Genomic DNA, 27,999 nt, shown 5'->3' with positions numbered 1-27,999 from the left:
CCCGTCGTCTTGGCGGGCAAGGTGATGACAGGTGATTGCAATCAAACGACAGGTGATTGTTTCGATCAGAACTATTGGGCAGGGAGCTGGTGGGAAAATGCATCGCACATCATGATAATGTGTCCCGCATCGACCTTAAGATCCTCCTCATCACCTACAGATCCCTTCACTCCCTTGCCCCCCCGGTACCTATAGCTGACCTCCACCATCCCTACATCCCACCCCGGAGGCTGCAGTCCTCTGAGTAATACTTTATGCTACAGTAGCTCTTATGAGCCCTTTCCTATCGATCACATCTTTATCCTGCTTGCAATGCCTCATGTTAAGAAAACGAGCCAGTGGATCCAATCTTCACATAACACTGGCATCAGTAGCCTAATGTTTATATACAAAGTAGGGATGTCCGATATTATCGGCCGACCGATATTATCGGCCGATATCGGCAGTAAAATGTGATATCTGAAAATATCGGTATCGGTTTAAAAAAAGAAAAAAACAATAACAATATTTGTTATATATATATCCAGTGAAATTATTAGTTACCTGAAATTATTCAGTTTTTTGGGGGGGGGGGGGGGGGGGGGGGGGGAACCCTGCATATATCGGTATCGGTTGATATCGGTATCGGAAATTAAGAGTTGGACAATATCGGAATATCGGTATCGGTAAAAAAGCCAATATCGAGCATCCCTAATACAAAGCTAACTGTTCTACAATACTGTTCTATGCTACAACTACTGTAATTCTAAACAGCAACAGCTAATTTTAATTACAAAAAAGGAACGGATGCGGGGGGCTGGGTGGCGCAGTGGACATTGCGCTCGTCACCAACGCAAGAGACACCGGGTTCGACTCCGGCTGTCTGCGCTGCCTCCGGCTTGGGCCAGCCGTCATACTAACTCAATTGGCAGAGTTAGTGGGTGGAAGTCGATGGGTGGTAATCTGGACGTTGTGGACAGCGACTCCCACAGGTCGGTTGGGGACGCCTGTACAGCAGAGACAGGAAATGGCGGGGGCAGTGTGAGCCTCCTACACGTTACACCTCGCCACTGAGAGTCTGCGCTGTCTGGTGAAAAGATGTGACAGGCTGCCTCCTCGTGTACAAGGCTTCTATCCTCCCTACAACCGGCCAGTGGGGGGCATATGCGAGCAACGTTTAAGACAGGGGAGGGGAGAATTGGCACAGCGGCATTGGGATGGGAGAAAAATAGAAAAAGAGGAGAAAAAGTGGATAAAAAAAATAAATAAAAAAGGAAGGGATGCTCTGGCCTTCATCCCCAGTTCATTGCCATCTCAGGGAGCCAGGAGAGACTAACCTTGTGTTTCGAGACTTTCACACAATTCAGACTTGGCCTCTCCGTTGGGTCTCAAGCCGCCTTTGGGGTTGAACTTGTTTGACATGGTTGCCGCGGTGACCACCGCCTTCAGGCTACGCTTGCGCTTGGGCACGTTCTGCTCGGGGTGGAAGAGGACCACGTAGACCTTGGGCATGTAGAGCATTCCCAGAGAGACGGAGGCGCTGAGGCTCACCGAGATGGTCAGGGTCGTGGTCTGGATGTACATCTGTATCGGGGGAGAGACAGAAATAACAAGAAAATAACACACTGTTAGGTCAACTCTGCCTGTGGAGCACAGGGATTTTAATTTCTTTATTTCGCACCATTTCAGCAAAACAGTAAAAAATCCAAACATTGACCATGACAGAAAGTGTATATAAAGGTGCTGAGTAGAGGCAAGAGACCCAGATGGGCCTATACGGGACCTCAACTAATTAAATCATCAGATAAAAAAAAAACACAAAAACAAAAGTAAAGTGAAATAAGTTCATAAAACAATTTTCATAATATTAAGATAATAATAAGATAATAACAATAATAATCAAAGTAATAATAATAATAACAAAAACAACAACATTAATAATTAGTCTAAACAAATTAACATGAAACTGTAAAACAAAGTGACATTAATGGTTTTATGATATTGAAGCTATTCATGTAAGCTTGGATTTGAGTGATGGAATAGATGAGCACATTTTTAGGTAGCACTTTATAATAACACCCTGTTATAATACATTTATAAGGTATTTGTAGATAATGAACTAATCATGAACAAACCATTTATATACATTCATAAATGATTATTAAATCATTTATAACTATATTTGTATAACATTTACAGATTAGTTCTACATTATTTATAGCTCATTATCACCATTGTTTGTACTTGATTTGTTCATCATTAAATAATGTTGTTTAATGTGTAGTAACACATTTGTAGATGCTTTGAAAAATGGATATGAAAAAACAACTATACTGTATCTCCATTTATTTTTCATGTTCAACAAATGATTTGTTAAGACATTCATAAAACATCTATAAATCATTTGCAGATGCTATCGTGTGCCCTAATCTAAAGTGAAGCCTATTCATCATTAACAAGTGTCTAATACAGTTAATTATTTGTTTACTTTTTCATCACATGTTACAAATGTTGTAGACAGCTTTTGGATACACCCTTCTTTGTGACATCAAACAGTGACAGAATTAGGACTAAAGATAAATGCAATTTTATTAACATATAAAATTCATGTGCATGACATATAGTGTAACGTGGGGGGGCACTAGGACCCAGGAGTACCCTGGCCAGGTATTGAAGAGTACCTAGAGAGGAAGTCTCACGCGTTGCCGTCTGTTTGAATGGAAGCACGATACATGCAGAACCAAGTTATCCGTGCTGCTCCTGCCCCACGCTTTTAATAAGGTATGAGCAGGTTAAACACCTTTTTTTGTTGGTAAATCTATTCCATCATTTCCGACCTACAAACAACTCTTATATGTTGTGTAGACGTTTGTGTAGATGTGGTGGGCGCTAACGTTACATTTGTTCCTAATGTGTGCTCAGTGCTCAGTATATTGCAGTATGTGATGATGAATAGGCTTCACTTTAGATTAGGGCACACGATAGCATCTGCAAATGATTTATAGATGTTTTATGAATGTCTTAACAAATCATTTGTTGAACATGAAAAATAAATGAAGGGTCCTCCATTTTCAATTCATCAAAACATTTAGAAACATACAAATATACAGTAGTTTCATAAAAATGCTAAAATGCTATTGATTGATTGATTGATTTAAAACTTTATTAACATATTGCAGAATGGGTACAGTACAGCTCAATACATACAATTGTTAAGGGGATGCAGACCAGAGAAAGACTTTCGTCTTGTTTACATCAGGGTCCACCATTTTCAATTAATCATATTTCATATCTAAATCATATAATATCTCATTGCTAAATATATGCAATATATAATCTAATAATCCAATAATCTAAATCTAATATATAATATAAAAATGCTAAACGCATGGGTATTTTATTTTGTCTTTAATGTTAGCTTGCAAACTCAAATACTGTCTTGGTAAGCCTCATAATGAATTGTTTGGGGAAAAAAAGAAAAACATCGTGATGTGTATCGTGTATCGCCGAAAGGTCAGAAAATATCGTGATATCATATTTAGGCCATATCGCCCAGCCCTAGCCTGAAACCACAAGCGCACACTGGTCTGCCCGACTTGCGACTGCCTTTTTTTCCCCGAGTACGTAAATCCTACGTACATCCTACAAAGAATTTACAATACCAAGCCGTTCGAGAATGCCGAATAAGTACGTAAATCGTACATTATACGTATGTCCGTTCGAGAATGAGGTCCCTTGTTTGTACAGATTCCCTGTGAGTAACATACCGTTGATATTATCGATGTTGAAAACATATGGAGAGTAGCCAATGTTAGCTATTATCGTAGCCAGCTATCAATGCTAACAGTAATAATTTATGTACCTTATGTAATGTTAGTGGTATCGCTCATTACTCCCTGTGCACTTTCGATTCTCTATGTACACTGCCGCATCATCATGGTCATCATGGTATTTCCCCAAAAATATATTAGATATTAGATTGGTATTATCGTGGTTTAAATAGTATACTATTGTATGATTTAAGTACAAAACTGGTACCATGGCGATACTTAACCTTTTACCACCATGGCAAATTGTTCATACAATGGCCGTTCTGTTGCTTAGTCTTAGCCTAATGGAGTAAAACAAAGTTTCATATTATTATTCTTTTCACGGCTGAGTCCCTGTTGAAGTGACAGAAATACATTCTTGAAGAGGCCTCTGCAGGAATAGATCATTAAACGCTCTGACGCCCGTTTCAAAGTCTTGTAAACGGGACGGCTTGGCACGGCGAGTGTGATTACCGAGCCCCTTCTGCGACAACACAGCGTTGGGAAAAACCAATAGGCTGCATTCATTACAGAATCACTGTGTAAATATGGTAAGTATGGCAGCTAAAGATAAACGTGAATCTGTTTTGTATGCAACCCCCGTCGACGCAGAGAACCCCTCGGCGAGGCATCGAGCCGCTATCACGACGTCGTAACTCAAGGGATACTGTGCTGCTCTTTCATATCCACATTCTCTCCATCCCTCCAAAAGCTGTGCTTGTGGTTTTTTATGAGGTGTGTATGTCTGTCTGTTTGTTTGTTTGTTTGTTTATGACATATGATGGATTGGAGTGCTCTGCTGATGGGGGTGACTACAGCGCACTGTACAGATGTCTTGGCCCCCGGAGGTTGCAGGGGGCAGCGGTGTGAGATGGGGTTCCCGGACGCAACGGCAGCTGGGGCTCCTCACACAGCTGCGCGGCAGATAAATGGCTTCCAGCCACGAACCATGGAGCAAGAAGAGACATCTTGGAGTGAACAACACATGATTTCAAGTACCCCCCCCCCCCCCATATATATATGAGAATCACATTAGTTGTTGTAACACACAACTCGTCTTTGATGTATTAGTATAGTCTGCAGCCTAGTGAGTCGAAACAGTGTAATAAAGTAGCATTGATAAGAGCATAAGTAGGAATTAGGTTTATATTTCATGGATTTGAAATCTTTTGCCTGTCAATGTTGATGGGGCATCATACAAGATGAGCGGGAGAGTGGGGGGGGGGCATGGTTTACACAAGCTCCTAATATCAGTATGTGGCATGTGTGATGAACTAAATCTGAAGATGTTTTATCTTTTTTCAACCACGTGAACTAACTACAACATTTTGTCTACGTTCACACTGCAAGCCTTATAGTGCAAATGTTTCTGAATAATTTCTCAGATCTGTTTTATAAAAAAATGTGGCTGTTGAATAATTTTTTTTTTTATCGAATTCCAGTGTGAACTGGTCTGAACTGACCGTACACAAGTGTACAAAGTGACCGTAAAAAAAAGTTGCACAAAGTGTAAAAGTCGAATGACTGTTCAGACTGAGGTCGCATTGCAAAAAATATCTGACCTGTATATATTTCATACATTATGAAAGTGGTCCAAATCAGAATTGAAAAGATCTGGAAAGAAAAACAGATCTGAATCACATTATGAGGGGGATTTGGGCCACTTTTCACCTCCAGTGTGAACTTTGTGTCTTCTTGTGAACAACATGTGAATTGTAGGGCTGACCTCGACTAGTCGAATAGTCGACTAATCGATCGAAAGGAGCCGTAGTCGATTTATTATTTTTAATAATCTCAAATATCATTCTTTCCAAAAGCAAAGAGGCCTAGAAGCGTGGCGCACATACCAGGGAGGCTAACTGCCTAAGAAAACAGGCACATAGGCACTGAAAGAGGATTTCACCTGTCTAATGAACACACTAGACAAATAGTTCAAGTTCAAGTTTGTTTATTAATTGTCACAATAAAATACACTTACTTTATGGTGAAATGCTTGGTTCTGTATGGTCAGTGGTCCACTGATGGATACGTATCAATATTTATCCATCAGTGGACCAATTGCATGCTTTCGCAGAGGACAAGAAGCCTTCTGTCGACTCCTTCGTTCAGACATTAAGCACCCCCCACAGCCCAAATGGAATGATAACAAATAAAAAATATATATTTATGATTCTTTTAATTTTTTTTAATTTTTTGCATACCATTTTGGCCAATCAAAGTCGACTATACTTAGTCAGGGACAGGCCTAGTGAATTGTTGGATTTTTGTTAGGGATGTCCGATATTATCGGCCGACCGATATTATCGGCCGATATCGGCAGTAAAATGTGATATCTGAAAATATCGGTATCGGTTTAAAAAAAGAAAAAAACAATAACAATATTTGTTATATATATATCCAGTGAAATTATTAGTTACCTGAAATTATTCAGTTTTTTGGGGGGGGGGGAAACCCTGCATATATCGGTATCGGTTGATATCGGTTGATATCGGTATCGGAAATTAAGAGTTGGACAATATCGGAATATCGGTATCGGTAAAAAAGCCAATATCGAGCATCCCTAATTTTTGTCCTTTCCAGATCAGAAATACTGAGCTCTGGTCAAGCCAATGGACATGAGGCACTGGGTGCAAATTGGAAACACAGCTAGCAGCCGCCACCTTTCCAACAGATCCGCCTGGGGTTTTGACTGACATTACATTTGCACACATCACAAATGAGCAGTATACGACAAGGGGAACAACAAACCCATAGGGGGTCTTAACCCACAAGCTTGTCAACAGCTATAACTGATGGGCTTCTCAAACAGAGGGGTATGACATTTGAAGATTGAGCACGGCTAGCCTTTTCACGCCAGGACACTGACAGATTTTCATACATTTCAGCTGTAGCCCCCTCCCCCTCCATATACTGTATATGGCTGCAAGTGTAAAACAGTGTAAATCAGCACACGTAGAGCTAATAGAAAGAGCCGACATGAAGCCGATGAGCAAGGAAGTGAAGTGGTGAAGATGGAAGATGATAGGACACATACTGAGGCAAGACCACACAACGACTGCAACATAGCAATGACTTGGGCACCAGAATGGAAAAGAAGAAAAGGAAGACCAAAGACTACCTGGAGACGCACAGTAGAGAAAGAAAGAAAAGAGGCAGGGTGGAGCTCATGGCCTGAAGCAAGAACAACGGCAGCTGACCGGGAGAAGTGGAAACGCTCTGTGAAGGCCTTACTGTATGTGCCACTAGGCACGAAGTGGATAGGTGAAGTAAAACAGTGAGTCAGTGAGTCGCTTTCTTTTCCAGTACTGTCCCCAAAAAGCGAAAAGGTATATGAGAGCTTAGACTGTATCATATTATTTTATTTCACAGACACGTCGAGTTTGAATCAGTTGTACAAGCATCGATCCACCCAGCCAACTGAGTCTTTGGCTACATTCACACTGCAATGGAAGAGAGGCCCGAATCTGATTTATTTTCCTCATATGTGACTCAGATCTGTATTTTTTCATGACAGTGTGAACAGAACAAATCCAATGGAATCTGAGCTGCCACTTTCATATGTGGTCCTAATAAATCAGATACAGGTCTTGTTATAATATTATATACATTATTACACGTCTGATCTTTCGCTTTTTGTGACCTCAGTCTGAACAATCATGTGACATTTTTCACAATGTGAATTGTCACAATTCTTTTTATGAATCTTTATATTGTTCATTTGCGCACGTGGGTCATTTCAGGAGTGTGACCGGTTCACACTGGAATCTGATCTTGGCCACGTTTATAAATAACGTGAACAGCCAAACTAAAAAGATAAAAGCAATACATCAGAAAGAATTGAGCACTAAGGCGTGCAGTGTGAACGGGGCACCTTTAAAGGTAGGAAACTCAATTCCACCAGCAATGATACACAGAAACATAATACTAACCCTTGACAGTGACATCATGCGTTGATGTAATAAGAAATTCTAAAACCCGAATGGTACAAATGTTGCCCCTAAAGCAACATCAGCTGTGCAAAATGAGAGAGGGGGGAGGGTGGCAGTGTATTCCATCATACTGCTATTCACACAAGCATTGGTTGGTGAAGGAGGGGAGGGTGGGGGGGGTGGTTGTAATCTCCTGAGAAGATTACACATGGCCCCGGGGTGAGTTGGGAACAATATTGCTCCCCCTCTGGAGTGCAGAGTGGAGTCTCTCTGCGAGGGGGAGCCAGGACCCTTGTCCCCTTCCATCAGCCCCGGCCAGATAGATTCCTCCCGACACAAGATATGACCGACCGGCGATCTGATTCATGGGCACGGAGGAAGGGGACGGGGACAGGGAGGGGGGGGGGGGGCAGGGAGGGGGACAGAAAGGGGGACAGGAAGGGGGGCAGGGACAGGATGGGGGGACGGGGAGCGGGACAGGGAGGGGGATAGGGACAGGGATGGGGACAGGGAGGGGGACATGGAGGGGGATAGGGATGGGGACAGGGAGGGGGATATGCTATGCTATGTCCTATATGCTCTGTAAATACTAATGTACAGATACCGAGATGGCACACCATGTACCTGTTTATTGCACTGTTTTATTGGATTCTATTAATATGTTGTACCACTGTATTTTATTGGATTCTATTATATGTTGTACCACTGTATTGCACATCGTCGCGGGCAAGACCAGCCGCATTTCATTGTATACCTGTATGCCGTGACAATTAAAACTCTTGAATCTTGAATCTTGATAGGGAGGGGGACATGGAGGGGGATAGGGATGGGGACAGGGATGGGGACAGAGACAGGATGGGGGGACGGGGAGCGGGACAGGGAGGGGGATAGGGATGGGGACAGGGAGGGGGACATGGATGGGGACAGGGATGGGGACAGGGATGGGGACAGGGAGGGGGACAGGGAGGGGGACAGAGACAGGATGGGGGGACGGGGAGCGGGACAGGGAGGGGGATAGGGATGGGGACAGGGATGGGGACAGGGATGGGGACAGGGATGGGGACAGGGATGGGGACAGGGATGGGGACAGGGATGGGGACAGGGAGGGGGACATGGAGGGGGACATGGAGGGGGACAGGGATGGGGACAGGGAGGGGGACAGGGAGGGGGACAGAGACGGGGGACAGGGATGGGGACAGGGAGGGGGACATGGAGGGGGACATGGAGGGGGACAGGGATGGGGACAGAGACGGGGGACAGGGATGGGGACAGATACAGAGACAGGGATGGGGACAGGGGACAGGGAGGGGAGACAGGGAGGGGAGACAGGGAGGGGAGACAGAGACGCTCGCCCCCGGCAGGCAGGACCATTATGACGATTCTTTGGAGCAGAAAAAGCACTTTTCCTCCCTAGTCTAGATGATTAGCCATTCATTTCCTCACCGGCTGTCCCTGTCTCTACACAGAGTTACAGGTCCCTGTCTCTACACAGAGTTACAGGACCCTGTCTCTACACAGAGTTACAGGTCCCTGTCTCTACACAGAGTTACAGGTCCCTGTCTCTACACAGAGTTACAGGTCCCTGTCGCTACACAGAGTTACAGGTCCCTGTCTCTACACAGAGTTACAGGTCCCTGTCTCTACACAGAGTTACAGGTCCCTGTCGCTACACAGAGTTACAGGTCCCTGTCTCTACACAGAGTTACAGGTCCCTGTCGCTACACACAGTTACAGGTCGCTGTCTCTACACAGAGTTACAGGTCGCTGTCTCTACACAGAGTTACAGGTCCCTGTCTCTACACACAGTTACAGGTCGCTGTCTCTACACAGAGTTACAGGTCGCTGTCTCTACACAGAGTTACAGGTCCCTGTCGCTACACAGAGTTACAGGTCCCTGTCTCTACACAGAGTTACAGGTCCCTGTCTCTACACAGAGTTACAGGTCCCTGTCTCTACACAGAGTTACAGGTCCCTGTCTCTACACAGAGTTACAGGTCCCTGTCTCTACACAGAGTTACAGGTCGCTGTCGCTACACAGAGTTACAGGTCCCTGTCTCTACACAGAGTTACAGGTCCCTGTCTCTACACAGAGTTACAGGTCCCTGTCGCTACACAGAGTTACAGGTCCCTGTCGCTACACAGAGTTACAGGTCGCTGTCGCTACACAGAGTTACAGGTCCCTGTCTCTACACAGAGTTACAGGTCCCTGTCTCTACACAGAGTTACAGGTCCCTGTCGCTACACAGAGTTACAGGTCCCTGTCTCTACACAGAGTTACAGGTCCCTGTCTCTACACAGAGTTACAGGTGTGCACTGGGCCCACCGTGCCTCTCATTCAGCCCCCCCCCCCCCCCCCCTCCCAACCCGTCAGGGCGGGCCATACTTTTCCCCCCTGGAAAATCAATCGAGAGGGGTGTCTAAAAATTATGTGTTTTTTTGTGGGGAATTCAAATATGGGCTTATTTTTCGGATAGGATAACTCTAACCTAGCACAGCACAGGGTGTTTTAATACTGGAGTTTCTGTATCTCTCCATGTCTCCTGCTGTGCCTATGAATCAGATCGGATTAACAGACGTTTTATGGTGTAGACCTTTTCGGAAGAATTCCGTTGCTAGGGGAACAGCTCGGGCCCAAGTGGAGGTTTGATAATGAGTTGTCTATAGTGGAACCGTGTTATAACCCTAGCTAATACAGTACACACACATAATAATAATAATAATAATAATAATAATAATAATAATAATAATAATAATAATAATAATAATAATAATAATAATAATAATAATAATAATAATAATAATAATAATAATAATAATAATTAAAAAAAAAAGGCAGGACCTGTCGCAGAGGTCTTTAATTGGCATGCAATTATCCTCAATCTTAGCGGTTAGCACACACACACACCGGAACACACATGCATGCATTGATTTTGTAGGATCGCCGATGCGATACTCCTCTGCGCTTAACCCATCCCGTCGTCCTTCCCCCCAAGGGCCGCCGGGAGCAGACGAGGGCTGTGGGGTGAGCCACGCCCGCCCGGGGACCATCCAAGTGCTCCTGCCCGTCTTCTTCACGGACGCGACAGCGTTAGCGGTCTGTTTTTTTGCATTTTTTCCATTGGGTTTCTCTTATCGGGGGGGGGGGGGGCTTGCGAGCACGGGGAGAACATGCAAACTTCACACAGAAAGGACGGGAGATACCTCACCTGGGTAACTGGCAACGCGGAAACCTGGTCCCCAAGCAGGAACCCTGGACCTTCTTGCTGTGAGGCGACAGTGTTAACCACTACACACGCATCCAGCGTTTTAAACAATTCCAACCCTGGGTCTTGGAGATACTCTTGAGGGTTCATATTGTCATGTAGGATGTTAACACTTTGAGTGCCAACGACGAGAATGTCGTTATTTCATGCCAACCGCTCAGTGCCAACGACGAGAAATCTTGTTATTAATCGTTATTTTTTTTATTAGCGATTTCCATTCATTTTTCATCAATCTAGCCTCACGTCACCACTGGGCTCTGAGCTCGAACAGGGAAAATACCGCCTGCTATCGTCTCCCGGATGGTAATGCACCCTTTGGATTGGACTGAATGAAAACGCATGGGGAAAAGAAAATCCGGAATCCACATTTTACTTGTCAGGCATGTAATCCGAGCTGATTGCAGTCTTTGTGGTCCCTCAGAACAGCGTGGAATATGTGTTTCGAGCACCCAGCGTTGGATCAACAAACGCGATCGATGTTTAGAATGGCGATCAGGAATTGGAATAATCTTTTTGGAGAACATCTGATCTGAGGGAAGGAATCTATTTTACCAGTCTTGGGGTAATCAGAGCTTTTTTCACAGATATATCAACGTGTCCCCTATGTGTGTGTGTATGTGTGTGTGTGTGTGTGTGTGTGTGTGTGTGTGTGTGTGTGTGTGTGTGTGTGTGTGTGTGTGTGTGTGTGTGTGTGTGTGTGTGTGTGTGTGTGTGTGTGTGTGTGTGTGTGTGCTGATCAGGAAATAAGATAATCGATTTTTCAGCCCGCTTCTCTAGCGTGCATAGGTACACACTATCGATAATCTAGCGTTTATTTGAAAACGATTCATAAATAGGCCGAAAAAGTTTTTTGTGTATTCCAGTAAAGGGCGATTCCTGCAGAATCACTTTTTTTTCTGGAAATTTCCAAAAACAAGCGTTTTTCAAAATGGTATAAAACGGAAATGTACAGATGAAAAAACAATACGTTTTGACAATGTTGACTGCAAGCAAGTCATTGATAAGCGAGGGGCGTATTAGACACATAGCCATAATTTAAGATATAGTTTATGCGTTCACAAATGTGCTCTCCCTCTCATTGAATAGAGCGCTGGCACTCAAGCGCTAAATCGTGCGCCCCCTGCTGGCACACAAAGTGTTAAGAGGTTCTATAGTAGTGATGGGAATTACAGCTCTTTTTAGCTCTTTTCTTTCTTTTGGCTCGGCTCACTAAAAAGAGCCGGCTCTCTCAGCTCCTCAGATTTGTTGTTGTTTAAATTAATTTATTACCAAAGATTATGTCAAATTAATTACTAATGTAAAAAACATTAATTATATCAAATGTTTATCATTTATATAGCTTTATTTACATACTCAAGATCAGGGGCGGGGGTAGGGGGTGGCTACTTGGGCTCAAGCCCCGAATGTATTCTGAAAAGCCCAGAATCTATTTATAAAAAAAAAAAAAAAAAAAAAATTGTACAAGTCATCATTGTTACATGAAAATATGTTTGCACCAGATTTAGCAGAGGCTAATTTCCATCTGTGGTCTATCCAGCTGCTAACTGTATTTGAGTGAGTTAAGTCTTGGTGTTATGGTAGACTCAGACCTAAGCTTTAAATCACAATCAACAAGTTGACAAAAACTTAATTCTTCCACCTTAGAAACATAGCTAAAGTACGGCCATTTATAAATCAAAAGGACGCTGAAAACCAGATCCATGCCTTTATCTCAAGCCAACTCGACTACTGTAATGCACTCCTTACCGGCCTCCCGAAAAAATACGATGATAACTATTTTATTGCAATGCACTATTGCATTATTTTATTCTATTTTACTAACTATTTTATTGCACTGCACTATTTTACTTTGTATCAGTGAATCATAGACGCCTGGCCATAAGAGCATTCGGAGCATCTCTGCTCTCCCACTATTGAACTTGGGGGAGCAAAGGTATGATCTTGCTCCACCACTTTTTGATTATATGAAAAATATGATATATCCCCCCCCCCCCCAATATATAAATCTAACCATAACTACGTTATGGTTAACTGAGTTTTATAGTGAAAAGAGCAGCTTTATTGGTCAAGATTGAAGGCTCTATATTGCAGGAAATTGCACGTACAAGTTCATTAAATTCAAAAAAAATCTGCCAAACCACCCCTTGCCTGCCAAAAAAAAAAAAAAAAAAAAAAATAAGGGCACCTATCTGGGCTAAGCCCCGGATCTCCTACAATCCTAAATCCGCCCCTGCTCAAGATGAAGCAGAGGGCTACAAAAATAGCATCATAGCTAGTGTTGTGGTGGTGTTTACTGGATGCTGCTGTAGAAAAGATTACAGCAGCAGCAACAATTGCACCTTCATTAATAGCAGGTTCCCTTGCTTGTCTTTTATTTTACAATTGCTAATTGTACTGCTTTTCTCGCTGTCACTCATTTCCTCACCTTTCCAGCGTGTTATCTGTCACGCTAGTGCATGTTCTCTCTCTCTCTCTCTCTCTCTCTCTCTCTCTCTCTCTCTCTCTCTCTCTCTCTCTCTCTCTCTCTCTCTCTCTCTCTCTCTCCTCTCTCGTCTCCCTCTGCACTGTGTGTGTGTCTGTAACCCCCTCTCCTCCCCGTTCCGCTCAGCGTGGACCCACAGACGCCACCACACATTGTTGACCAATCACATGCGGCTTTTAAAAACAAAACAAAAAATGTATCGGCTCCAGTCGTTCACTTCAAAGAGCCGGCTCTGAGAGCCATTTTGTTTGCGACCGACACATCACTATTCTGTAGGCGACACACAAACCATTCCATTAACTCATTGACTGCCATAAGCTTTCGTTATCTTTACTAAATGGCACCAGCGTTAATGACCATTTTAGCGATGTTTGTAGACCCATCGTGTGTCCTGTATTATAGCTATGAAGACAATATTATGGCTCATTTGACAGGCATTGTTCATAGTCCATTACTGACTAATTAGTTCATTTCTACACACTGTAGTTTGTTACACGCTACACGCTAAACGTTTCCAGAATAATCCAGTCTTTTTCCATAGATCACGAGATATGACACAGTATATGCAATAAGCCCAAAGCGTTCTGGTTGATCGCCTGAAGCTCCAAATACTCCCAAATCAAAGGTATATACCATGTGCATATATATGTGCATTCACAAAATCATCGGGGGGGGGGGGGGGGGTCGTTTTAACTCAAAACTGTGATCGTGTTTGTCGAGCATGTTTTACGTCCGGTAAAACACAGAACTGTGATCATTACAAAGACATGTTTCAGGTTCGGTAAAATAGACATAGAATATACCTTACCTTAGCCAGAAGGGATTCCAAAAACAATAATTCCAAGTGATCGCATCGCCATTGCGATTATGTCTATACACGTTTATATGGGAAATGCGCTTCAGGCAACAACATTTCGAGGCGATCGCTGTGTGTCTCTGTTCATGCAGGAGGAGGAGCCCTTGCAAAAATAAAAAAAATGTAAAGGGAAAACGTTCCAGTTTTAAGGTAGGCGATACTGCCACCTGGTGATATTCGATCGCCATTGCAATTCCAACGTAGGCATATGAATCAGAGACACCTAGATGGCTCCGGCTGACAGTATAGAATGGGAATCAAACAAAAGAAAGAAATCTCGGGTTTTGGCATTCACCGCATGGCAAGATAGAGAAAGAGTTAAAGATGAATGCGTCGTCATTAGCATTTCTTTTACAGGACTAAGATTATATGGCACCGTGGGACTAAGCAGTCAATTCTACCAGTTTCCGTCTTACTTCTCAACAGCAGCGAAAAGCTATTTCAGAACAGAAAGGAAATAAATTAACAGATTAAACGGTGGCGGCCAAGACTGACCAGCGTTTAGTGACTAGTGTTAATTTCTCTCGCCATTTGCATGCCTCTGATTTCCTACAACAATAACGCTCCCGTTTAATTGGCTATTGCGGTCAATTAGTACACACATACACACGTACACACGTACACACACACACACACACACACACACACACACACACACACACACACACACACACACACATACACACACAGTGAAACACATCTACAGTACACACATTTAGAATCTTTATTTATGTCCATATAAATACAATGTCTAAAGTTTCAAGTTTCTTTAATAGTTGTCATACAGAAGTACAGAATACTTTTATACAAAATGCTTCTTACTGTTACGCTCCAGAGACTGTGCTAGACAAGATAAGTATGAAATAAAATAGTATAGCATGTAAATTAGAAGTAAAAAATTAGGTCACAGTGTTCAGTATAGACATATGTACAATGTTCGATGCAGAATAGAAGTAACTGAGTTACCATATAATATACAATAATACTATGCAGTGTACTAATATACAATACTATATAGTGCAAAGCAGAAATGGGATGAGGTACAATTTAGGTACAATTTACAGTAAGGTGTACGAGTTGTAGTGCAAATCCTTTATCAATAAATATAAAGTGTGTTTAGGTGATCTAAAGTGTGGAGAGTGGGTGCTGCAGTGTGTTGTTTGTTTAAAGTGAGTGTGTGCATGTTGATGTGTGTGCTGTGTGCATTTGATGGTTGTTGTATAGTGTTTATTGTTCGTTGAGCAGCCTGATGGCCTGGGGATAGAAGCTTCTTCTGAGTCTTTCAGTGCTCGCCTTGAGACTCCGGTATCGCTTGCCTGACCGCAGCAGTTCAAAGAGGCAGTTGTTCGGGTGGCTGGAGTCCTTGATGATTCTCTTAGCCTTACCCCTGCACCGCTTGTTGTAAATGTTCTGGAGGGTGGGGAGCCCCCCTCCATTTGTGCGTTGGGCTGAACGTGTCACTCTTTGTAGTCTGCTTCGGTCTTGTGCAGTGCTATTCCCAAACCAGGAGGTGATGTTGCCAGTCAGGATGCTCTCTATTGTACATGAGTAGAAGTTCTTAAGGATCTTCTGACTGACTTGGAACTTCCTTAGGCGCCTGAGGAAGTAGAGGCGCTGTCGTGCCTTCTTCACAACACTGTCAATGTGTGTGGTCCATGTCAAGTCCTCGGATATGTGGGCACCGAGGTACTTAAAACTGTTCACTCTCTCAACCGGTGCCCCGTCGATGCTGAGGGGGCTGTAGTCCTTGACCCCCGACGTCCTTAAGTCCACAATCATCTCCTTTGTGTTTTGCTGACGTTCAGGGAGATGCTGTTATCCTGGCACCATCCTGCCAGGACCTTGACCTCTTCCAGGTAGGCCCTCTCGTCGTTTGCAGAGATCAGGCCCACCACTACTGTGTCGTCAGCAAATTTGATGATTGTGTTGTTACTCCGCTGAGCCACACAGTCGTGTGTGTACAGGGAGTAGAGGAGGGGACTCAGAACACAGCCCTGGGGGGCCCCTATGTTGAGGGTGATGGATGAGGAGGTGCAGTTGCCTGCTCTCACCACCTGGGGTCTGCCCGTCAGGAAGTCCAAGACCCACTGGCAGAGGTCATAGTTCAAGCCCAGGTCCCTGAGCTTTGCTATGAGTTTGGAGGGGACTATGGTATTGAATGCCGAGCTGTAGTCAATGCATAGCATTCTCACATAGTTCCCCTTCCTCTTGTCCAGGTGTGATGCTGCTGTGTGCAGCACATGGGCTATGGCGTCCTCCGTGGACCTGTTGGGGTGGTATGCAAATTGCAGGGGGTCCAGGTTGATGGGGAGGGAGGAGCAGATGTAGCCCTTTACTAGCTTCTCAAAGCACTTCATGGCTATGGAGGTGAGAGCTACAGGGCGGTAGTCGTTGAGGCAAGCAGGCTTGAATTTTTTAGGTACAGGGATGATAGTGGACTTCTTCAGGCAGGTGGGGATGACAGCCTGTTCTAAGGACAGGTTAAATATGTCAGTGAATACCGGGGCCAGTTGGTCGGCACAGAATTTTACAGAACTGCTGCCTTCCTGATATTCACTTTTTTAAAGGTCCGCCTCACCTCATGCTCTGTTACCCTGAACACTGAGTCTCCATCAGCAGACCCCCCCCCCCCCCCCCCCCCCCATTGCCGTGGCTTGTAGGCTGGTGTTGTTATTACCAGCCTCAAACCTCGCATAGAAGGTATTGAGATAATTTGCTAAGGAGATGTCACTGTTCAGTTTGAGGGAGGTGCCTTTGTAGTCTGTCATCGTTTTGAGGCCCTGCCACATAGCTCTGGAGTCAGCCTGTTCAAACTGAAGTTCAATTTTATCCCTGTAGCGCCGTTTTGCCTCTATTACTGTCCTCCTTACGTTGTATCGCGCCACCTTGTGGTCATTCATGTTGCCTGCCACCAGGCCGTCGTTGTATGCTGTGGTGCGCGCTTTCAGAGCTTCACGGACGGATTTGTCTACCCAGGGCTTTTGATTTGGGTAAACTTTAATTATGGTAGTGGGGATTGTTTCTACCACCAAAGTACGAACAAAGTCCAGCACTGTCTCCGTGTAGTCATTAATGTTATCTGTGTCACGGAATACACTCCAGTCTGTGCATTCAAGCGCAGCTTGGAGCGTCTCCTCTGACTCCACATCCCATTTCTGCACCTCTCGCAAGACTACCGGAGTGCTCTTGATCCTTTGTTTATATTTTGGTGAAAGAAAAATGGCCGCATGATCAGATTTTCCGAAGCCGCTAGCAGAATGAGCCTTGTATCCACACTTGAATTGCCTGTAACAGTGGTCTAAAATGTTACCGCCTCTGGTGTTACAAGTCACATGCTGATAGAAGTCCGGCAATACCTTTCTCAGATTGGCGCTATTGAAATCACCCACAACCACAATAGCAGCATCAACGTTAGCTGCCTGGAGTTTATTTACCTCGTCGTGGAGCCTGGAGAGCGCGTCACCAGTGTTTGCTTGCGGTGGAATATACACCCCGACCAGGATGATCGACGTTAGCTCCCTCGGGAGGAAGAAAGGTCGACACTTGATGGATATATATTCCAGGTTGGGGGAGCAGTGGCTCGATAGTTCCTTCACGTTGCCTGGATCGCTCCAATTGTTGTTCAACATGAAGGCTATTCCACCTCCACGCTGTTTGCCGGATTCTGCTGTTCTATCCTTGCGGTGAATGAAGAAGTGTTCGGCCGGTTGGATGGCGTGGTCTGGGACGTCCGACGTCAGCCACGTCTCGATGAAGCAGAGAACGTTACAGTCTCTAACGTCTCTCTGGAATGTAATCCTTGCTCGGATGTCGTCTAGTTTATTGTCTATTGATTGTACATTGGCTAGCAATATACTGGGTAGTGGCGTCCTGTGCCGCCTGGTTCTCAATCTGTTACGGACTCCAGCTCTCTTTCCTCGCCGCCTGGTTCCTTTGTTCCTGGGGGCGAGATCCGGTCCTGATGTCCTCAAGATCTCAACAGGCCATTGTTGTGGTTCAGAGAGCTGATCCAGAGAGTAATCCAGTCGGTAAGTTTCCCGTAATCCAATGTCTATAAGTGACTGACGGTCATACACATTAAATGCACCTACTGTTGGTACAGACAAAACTCTTAAAACTATAAATATTAACAAAAGTAAGCACAGTCTCGACGGAGCGCACAGACAGGCAGCCGGTCGTAGCGGCGCCATCTTGAAGGACACAAATATTATCAGTGCAATTGGACAATGTGGGTTATTCTGTTACATGCGTACCCAAATTGGCAATGGCAACCAAAGTTACACAACACACACATAGGATGATGAACCTGACAATCAGCATACAGCTCATGGATACAAATAGCAGCGTCTTCTCCACATTGCACAGCTGCCAATAATAGCTGACACTGAGCAATATCTTGCTAACTGTTTGGCTCTTCCCTTCGGAAGAACCGGCCATCTGAAGGCCTCTAACACCCAACTTATGAACATTCTTCCAAATATGAAGACTAAAAGTTTACAGTTGTAGCCCAGTTGTGATATGGTATGCTCTAACAGTTGATACTTGAACATTTTGGTTGTAAAGGCTTGTACAGTCTTCTTCTAGACTGTAGTCAAACATACAGCCAACTTATAGAATGAGAACCTCTCTGTTATTCACATTAACAACAACAACCAAATCTAACAGAAACATGTTCCACTTTAAATACATTTAAAAGCAAGCTTAAAAAATAACTACATATCCTGTAGTATGTGTATTTGTGAGCAGTCTTTTCCCCCCCACCATTATAATTGTTGTATAATGCTGCATGTATCTGTGTGTATTAGAGAGGGATATGCGCATGTGTGTTTGTGCATAATATGGTGGGGGGCGGGGGTTTCTGTGTAGTTATCCTATATAGGTTTAAGAGGGGAGGTCGCTTATAAGCCCTTGTTTTTTTTTTGTTTTTTTTTTGTTTTTACCTTTCCTGCCCATTTGAACTGTTCTTCTTTTACTTATTTCATTCCAGAATGTATGTTTGTAAGTGCAAATATCAATAAATAAATAAACAAACAAACAAACAAACATTGGGGGTGTTTGAAATATCAGAGAACAGTGAATTGTCACTACACAGATTGAACATACATGGCTTCACACTGGTGTGCTTATACAGCACTGTTGCAGGTGACCCGAGTGTGGAACTGACACTGTCTGCAATCAGATCCACGATCCTATCATGCCTACAAATGTAGAGCCCTCTGTATGCATGACAACCATTGAGGATGTGAGACATGGTTTCTGTTCATGACCGTGGTGTATGCAGTGTGGGCTATGACTCAGATGAGCCAGAAGGAAAGGTTGAGCTTCATTGGTAAAACCTGTAGCCTAGCTTTTAAAGTGAAGATGATGATGCACACACACACACACACACACACACACACACACACACACACACACACACACACACACACACACACACACACACACACACACACACACACACACACACACACACACGCACACACACGCACACACACAGTTTGCTTCATAAAAAGGCTTCCCATGCGGCCTGCAAGCGCAGCCACCACAGTTATTATATCATCGATGACCTCACACCTTCGGCAACAAGATCCCGGTTCTCACTAACGTAAGACCGGCGCACGTGCTAGCGCTGGAGATTTCCCCACTATAATTATAATAATAATCATATAAATAATAACGTAATATCCATTCTGAAAAGGCTCAGGGGGTATTCTGGAACAGATAACGACATGGAAACATTAATACATTAATGAGATTAGCTTCATCCATAAGTGATTATCGCTGTATCCACATACCGCAGGCTATATTTTCACTCCTGCCATCCCCCCTGTATCATTTCTGTCTGTAGCAAACATCAAAGGGGTTAATAGAGTCATGGCAATTTCCTTTTTTTTTTTTTTTTTTTCATTTGCTTAGTTTTGTTTGCAAATTTTTTTGAAGATAATTGTTACAAAGGATCAGATTAAACCGAATATATATATTTATTGATTGATATATATTGCATAATATTTGTATATCGTTTGATATCCCTTGTATATTCCTTGTACATATACACGGAATATCCCTTTAGCCTAGTACAGACCATAATATTTCATTCTCCTATTGGACAGCGGTCCACAGGCGCCAAGGCCATGCCTCCAGAGTCAGGTTCAAAGCCACCGTCAAGACATGTCTGTACATGCCCGGCTTTGCCCAAGAATACGAGACAGAAATGAGGTTGGCACTAGATTGTTCGTCGTGCATATAAATATGGCGCAGGTGAATACAGAAGCACTTAGTGTTACCCAATAAGTTGAAGCCTTACCCACGATACGACGTGCGGTGAAGTATGGCCTGTTTGGCCCCAAATAGAGCATTGAGACCGCGTGCGAATTAATAACTGAATTGTCAGAGTTTGGCGCTATACCGTCGAGTGCGACATATTTCTATTAAGTCAGTAATAGTCTATTTGTGTATAGTGTATCGTGCGGCTAAAGTTCTACAGTGACCAGCATCACCAACGCTTCCTCGTATCAGCTAGAGAGCTTATCCAGGCTGGGCTGCTTTCATGGCGCTTTCACCCGAGGAGCCCTAGACGAGAACCGTGTGGACATGTACACTGGATTATCTACCCGACGACTGCATAGCCCTTTGCGGCTGGATTATATTTGCTTTTGGTCCTGTAATTAATGGAGCGGAGAATCGCCGACGCCTACACGTGTGTGGGATTTACCCTGTGAGGAGCCACGTCGAGTCTGCGCCTCAGAGAGCCTGAGGCAGGCTAGCTTTCTTCCCTGTGGATCTACAGGCTACGGAGAACAGCTGTATTCGTCTGTGGATCAAGATCTTATTGCACCGTCTCCCGTACTCGGAGTCTCCTTATCATCGTTGACCCAGACTCTACTACCGACAGATCCTCTACCCTTGCTGGCTTACAACCGGGGGGACCCTTCCAGTATCTCCCGCTATATATTACTAGTGTACCATAGATATAATTCCCTAAGATTCAGGTTGTATAATTACCTCCTGCGTAACCAGAGAATGGACATTCATTATTGATTTGCCTACGCACATTCCTTTGCCTTATAAGCGCATTCAAAGTAAAATAGAGAAGTATATTATGTACCTTTTGCTGCAATAAATACTTAATTACAACTTTGTGTGGAACCGATTCATTGTGGGAAGTGTTCATCATATATATATATCATGTACTGTATGGCCAGTAATTAAAGTACATAAGACGGTAGTGGTTTAATGATACCATATCAATACAGTCAGGGAATTGTACCCCTCAGTTACAATAATCATGTAATGTACTGTGGTCTTCACTGGTAAGGGGGCCAGATTTAAGCTCCCTTTGAAGTATGCTAAACAAGATAATAAATAGGCTGCATGCAGCGGTAGTTATGCAGCCTCCCCTGCAGTACGACGGGAGATATCCATAGCCCACTTCTTCACTGCCTTCCCATCTTTAAAGCAGATCGTCCTCGCATCCCTCACAGGAATGGGAGTGGCTGGCTCTGCGCTGAATTGGCTGACATCATACCTCAATGACCGCTCCTACCAAGTGTCATGGAGAGGGACCATGTCTGCCACCCGCCCCCTGCAGACGGGTGTCCCCCAGGGCTCGGTCCTTGGACCCCTTCTCTTCTCCCTCTACAATAAATCTCTGGGTAACATTATCACGTCTCATGCCTTCTCATATCATTGCTATCAGTGATGCCAGTAACGCGTTACTAAGTAACGCGTTATTGTAATCTGATTACTTTTCCCCGAAAATAGTAATCTAACGCGTTAATCTTTAAAAGCCAGTAATCTGATTGCAGTTACTTGTCCAAGTGGCTGTGCATTACTATTTCGTTACTATCTCATCATAAATTCATAATGCAGGCGGAATGCAGTATTTTATTTCGTTTTCGACAGTCAAAAATACATTTTGAGTTGTTTTTCTTATTTGGGAGTGACGTTGTGTGGCAGTGAAAGGGTTAAATACAAGAATGTGTTCCGCGGCGTGACTGGATTCTCTGTCTGTGAGTGACTCTGCTTTGGTCCAATCACATTCCCCATCCACAGTCTGCGAATCAGAGGCAGAGTAGGGCGGGTCTTCACAGCACGTCATGTGACATATGCGCCAATCGTGTGACAGCAGGGCTCCGTCGTCCGGAGAATTCCACCCCAAAACGCTTGGCAAAAACGGAGGAAACAAAATACTGTCTACCGCTAAAAACAGCACATCCAATTGCATTGAAAGCATCTGGAATCACAACACTAGCCGACGCTTCGACTAGGTACAGGAGGGTTGATGGTGGCAGAGCAAAAGCTCTTATTTGCCAGATTTACAGTTAATTTACATGTTAAAGAGAGACTGATTGTATGTTTATAGAGAGACATTTATAAAAACAATTTAATAGTTACAGTTGATATAATTGAATAGTTCAGCCTGCATTTGTTAGATCGTGATACACTGGTTTGTAAAACCACTGGCTGGCTGCTCTAATGCTGTGAGCATCATAGACTGTTGCTTTACCATACTTGATGGTACAGAAGCTGAAGCACTAGTTTAACAATTTACGTTATGTTCAGAGAAACAAGTTAAAAACAATTTATGCACTTTCAATAAAGCTTTTAAAAAAAACTGTTGGGGGAACGACGACGACTTCGTAACCTAGTTACTTTCAAAGTAACTAAGTTACTCTGATAATCAAGTAATCAGTAAAGTAACTTAGATTACTTTTTAAAGGAGTAATCAGTAATCAGTAATCAGATTACTTTTACAAGTAATCTGTGGCATCACTGATTGCTATGCCGATGATACTCAACTCTTCCTCTCCTTCCCTCCCTCAGATATCCACGTCTCTGAGCGGATCTCTGCCTGTCTGTCTGTCTGACATCTCCGCCTGGATGACGACCAACCACCTCAAACTGAACCTAAGCAAAACAGAATTGCTTCACCTGCCGGCCAAATCCTCCCCCCTGACCGACCTTTCCATCACAGTCGAGAATGCAACTGTGACCGCGTCCCCGACCGCCAAGAACCTTGGTGTTGTCCTTGACGACCAGTTGAACTTCTCCGCTCACATCGCAGCGACAACCAGAACCTGCAGATTCCTCCTGAGCAACGTCAGAAGGATCCGCCCCTTCCTGACAAAAGAAGCCAGCCAACTCCTCGTCAAATCAACAGTCATCTCCCGCCTCGACTGCTTGCTGGCCTTCCGACCACTGCGGCCCACCTGATCTCAAACCTACTGAAGTCAGCCCATGCCACCCGCCCTTCTTAGGGACCTGCACTGGCTCCCATTGCCACACCAATCCGCTTAGGCCCCCGACCTGGCATATCGTGCGGCGAAGGGAACGGCTCCCGCCTACCTCCGGTAAATGGTCTTTAACTACACACCCTCAAGACCCCTATGCACTGCATCTTCTGGCCGCCTCAGACCTACTCCTATCCGAGCTCCGGGAGGGTCATCAAAGATAAGTCGCCTATTCTCGGTCCTTGCCCCACAATGGTGGAACGAACTCCCCACCACAGTTAGGACAGCCGAAACCCATCCAATATTTCACCGTCGACTAAAGACGCACTTCTTCAATCATTATCTGATTTTTTTTTTTTTTACTCTAACCCTAACTAACCTTACACTTGTCCTAATATACTAACCTACACTGTAGCACTCAACACCTTGATGAACATTGTTACTCAGCTGATAGAGTTGTACCCTTCCTGCTGTCTTGTTGTACAAAACTTGTAAGTCGCTTTGGATAAAAGCGTCAGCTAAATGACTAAATGTAATGTAAAGCATATTGATATGAGAGAGAGAGGGGGGTGAGGGAATGATTGGACAACTTCTCTAAACGTATCCCCTTATCATCCCTCTTTACGTCTCACGCTGTGGCCATGTGTCGCGCTCCTCCGTGTCTTGCGATGTAAAAGTCAAACAAGGATAATTGCCATTGTCACTCCGTATTATCCCGTCCGAGAGCACCGCCAATTAGGTGTCTCTCTCTCTCTCTCTCTCTCTCTCTCTCTCTCTCTCTCTCTCTCTCTCTCTCTCTCTCTCTCTTCTCTCTCTCTCTCTCTCTCTCTCTCTCTCTCTCTCTCTCTCTCTCTCTCTCTCTCTCTCTCTCTCTCTCTCTCTCTCTCTTTCTATCCCTCTCTCTCTCTCTCTCTCCCTCCTATCAAACACTCGGAGATACATGGGGAACTTGATACACCCTCTTTTCAAACGGGAAACAAATGGCACAATTAAACAAAGCACTGTCTGCCAGTCTTCTGCCCCCCCCCCCCCCCCCCCCCCTCGCCACCGCACCCCCCAACCCCACCCCCCCTCTCCTTCTGTCAGTCAAGCACAAGTTAAACTCCTGTCTCGCTAATAAGCCCCAAGTGTTGGTTTCCAGCCTTTTCTTACACTCGTTATATTGTAGCCCTGACGTTGTCGAGAGACATAGTTGCGTCCCCTAGCTGATACTAGTATGTCTCATTGGGGTGCAAAAGCTCACAGAAACATTTTATGGCCTCGATGAAGTCAAAGTCGCCAGTTATTTATTTTAAAATGTTTTTGTAATAGACCCTAATCATTTGGCATAAGATATTGATGGCTAGTGCATTTGTTTGCCTATTGTGTCACAAAGTAAATAAACTCCATTTGAAATGGTGACCGCTGTGTCATTTGTTTAATGTAGACCTTTTTCTATTTGTATGTCAGCTCTTTGACTGAGTGGAGTGGACTTGACCTTGATGACTCGGTCTCGGACTAGGGTAATGGGGACTCGACTCTGACTCGACTCAGGCTCTTCTTTGGTGACTTGGACTCGGACTCGAACACTGGGGACTCGAGACTCGACTCGGACTTGAGATTTAGTGACTCGACTAGTACACTGGTGAGAACTCATCTCACTGTTGTTGGTACAATTTGGAAATGCACAAACACCAACCATTGTTTCTATCTAATTCCAATGCAACAGACGTTTCTGGCTCACTCACACGCACTGCATCTCAAATGAATCCTCTGGTTCCCAGATTTCAGAGGATGTACACCACTTCTATGCGGCATCTACTGTTGACCTGCTATCCCCCCCTAAAGATCCCCTGCCCCCCTTAAAAAAAGAGAATAATGGGTCTACGGTATGTGGGTCTCAGAGAGTGTGAAGGTTCTGTTCCTCCAAGCACTTTTCCTAAGATTGTTTATGATATTGTTGCTAAGCTACTGTACAATCATTTGGCTACATAGTATATGCAAATGTATAAATATATTCAAATGCTAACACAGCTTTACCGCAACCCATTCTGAAACAAATACAACTGCATCTGGGGAGAGAAGATGGGCTCTCTGTCCATCTGGGGAGAGGAACTGGAAGGTTTATTCCAGTGTGTGTGTGTGATTGAGCCACACCAGACTTAAGAGCTGTGGTGTGTTCTTTGATGACAGGCTTCTCCCAGAGGAGCTTCACATCTGTTGATCCTTCACTCGCCGTGATTGCATTTAAGAGGCATGTCAGCGCTTAATATCCTGCAAATATACCGATTCAAAGACGCTAAGCCGCTCCCCTCCATTTAGGAAGTGCATCTGTCCGCGGGGTGCAGCTCGTCGAGAGTCATTCTGTGACTCAATCCCAGCTGATAAGAAACTTGTCATCAAAAACCACAGTTTCATCCGAATTACGCCACTTCACGGGGCAAGCATGATCTATTTCCGCGTGCATGAGTGTGCAATGATTGAACACTCGGCATCCTCAGTCCGTAAAAAAATGCTGAATCGAACCCACACAGAAACACAGACAAACAAAAGGCATCTAAACCAAATTGAGTTGAAATGAATTATCCACAGTCAAGTAAACTCTCGACACGGCCCTATAATAATCCCCAGGGTGGAACACAAGGCACATCATCCCGTGATGAATAGCGGTGGCAATCCGCAAACACAAGAGACCGTGATGCTACTGTATATGCAACGAGGGCCGTTTGAGTGGCTATTTTCCAGCAGCACAGGAGATGTAAAAAGCTGACAGTTAGTTTCCATGTGTGCACAAGTGAATTTAATTAGCACAACGTCATGGTTGCACATACTATACTTATACTGTACATCGTTACAGAAATCTCCGTGCACAATCTTCACAAAAAAAGAAAGTGCAACTTAGCCAAATCTCTCCTGGTCATGTCGAATATCATTTGATTTGGAGTTGGCACTTGCACAACTCCACAAAAAGCACAACAGCATCGTTTCATAATAAGAGCACCTCCCAATTAGCACTTTCCATGAACGTAAAAATAAATAAATAAAATAAAACACATTTACCTTCTCTGCCGACTGTGAGGTCCCGAAGAAGATGGGGATGAAGGCCAGCCACACGATGCAGGTGGTGTACATGGTGAACCCGATGGGCTTGGCCTCGTTGAAGGTCTCCGGCACCCCTCGGGTCTTGATGGCGTACACGGTGCAGGTGACCATGAGCAGCATGCTGTAGCCCAGCAGGCAGATCAGGGACAGGTCTGAGATGTCGCACTTCAGGACGCCCCGCGCCGTCTCCGGGTTGGCCGTGCGCTGGTCCTCGTAGTCGATGATGGCCCGCGACGGGTCCACGCCGAACCAGATGCACACGCCGAGCAGCTGCACCGAGATCAGCGTGAACGTGAGCACCAGCTGGGAGGCGGGCGAGATGAAACGCGGGGCGCTCACCGACATCTTGCCCTGCTCGAAGATGCGGTAGATGCGGTTGGTCTTGGTGAGCAGCGCCGCGTAGCTGATGCTCATCCCCAGGCCCAGGAAGATCCTCCGCAGGGAGCAGATGCCGATGTCCGGCGCGGAGATCATGAGGAACGTGGTGGCGTAGCACAGGAAGATGCCCGTCAGGAGGACATAGCTGAGCTCCCGGCCGGACGCCTTCACGATGGGCGTGTCGTTGTAGCGCACGAACGTGACCACCACGAACAGGGTGGCCATGATGCCGAAGACGGAGATGAGGACGGGGATGACGGCCCACGGGGAGCTCCACTCCAGCTTGACGATGGGGATGGGGTCGCAGGCGGTGTGGTTGGGGTTGGGCCGCAGGTCGAAGCGGCACATCTTGCAGGTGGTGGTGTCCGCCTGGTACTGGTAGCCGTCGCAGCTCTCGCAGTGCCAGCAGCACGGGATGCCCTTGACCGTTTTCTTGCGCTGGCCGGGTCGGCAGGGCTGACTGCAGATAGAGGAGGGGACCTCCGGACCCCCGCCGGGCCACTGCATCTCCTTCGTCTGGGGAGGGGAGGGGATGTGTGTGTGAGAGGAGGAGGGAAATAGACGACATTCATGTATTAAATGGTGAATTTATATAGCACGTTTATCCACAATGTTTGTTCCTCACAGTTTGACCCATTCACTCACACCGATGGCAGAGGCAACCATGCAAGGTGCCATCGGGAGCGGGAATCGAACCGGGGGAACCTTCGGACCACCAGACGACCACTCTACCTCCTGAGCCACTGTCGCCCCTGATCAGTATTACTGTTGATTGTTACTAAAAAAGCGCCTTATTGATATTCATCCTTCATTTTTAGTAAACATCTCAGCTTCTTCAGTAAAATTACACACAGAACAAAAACAATTTGGATAAAAAAAAAGTGTCTTATAATCGAACACTTTTTGATGTAAATTTATGTTGATTCTTCATGAAAACAAAAGTAATTTCCGTTGTTCCATATTAAACAGTACAGTGCATTATGCATGAAGAC

The 27,999-nt window shown here is 44.8% G+C and overlaps 1 protein-coding gene across 1 annotated transcript in view; it reads right to left on the bottom strand.

Moving 5' to 3' along the window:
• The window catches only part of LOC311243918 (metabotropic glutamate receptor 4-like), a gene marked incomplete at both ends in the record, with an annotated part of 366,879 nt that overhangs the window by 11,945 nt on the left and 326,935 nt on the right, over window positions 1-27,999 (bottom strand). The window contains 2 exons of the mRNA XM_084333304.1: window positions 1,317-1,563; window positions 26,588-27,523. Coding sequence (XP_084189430.1) covers window positions 1,317-1,563; window positions 26,588-27,523 — 1,183 coding nt within the window. The remainder of the gene's footprint in view (window positions 1-1,316; window positions 1,564-26,587; window positions 27,524-27,999) is intronic.

The sequence above is a fragment of the Notolepis coatsorum genome, assembly GCF_963971535.1.
Source record: "Notolepis coatsorum genome assembly, chromosome: 17".
Lineage (NCBI taxonomy): Eukaryota > Metazoa > Chordata > Actinopteri > Aulopiformes > Paralepididae > Notolepis > Notolepis coatsorum.
The sequence above is the reverse complement of the archived record's forward strand: the minus strand, read 5'-3'. Positions and strand labels throughout refer to the sequence as shown.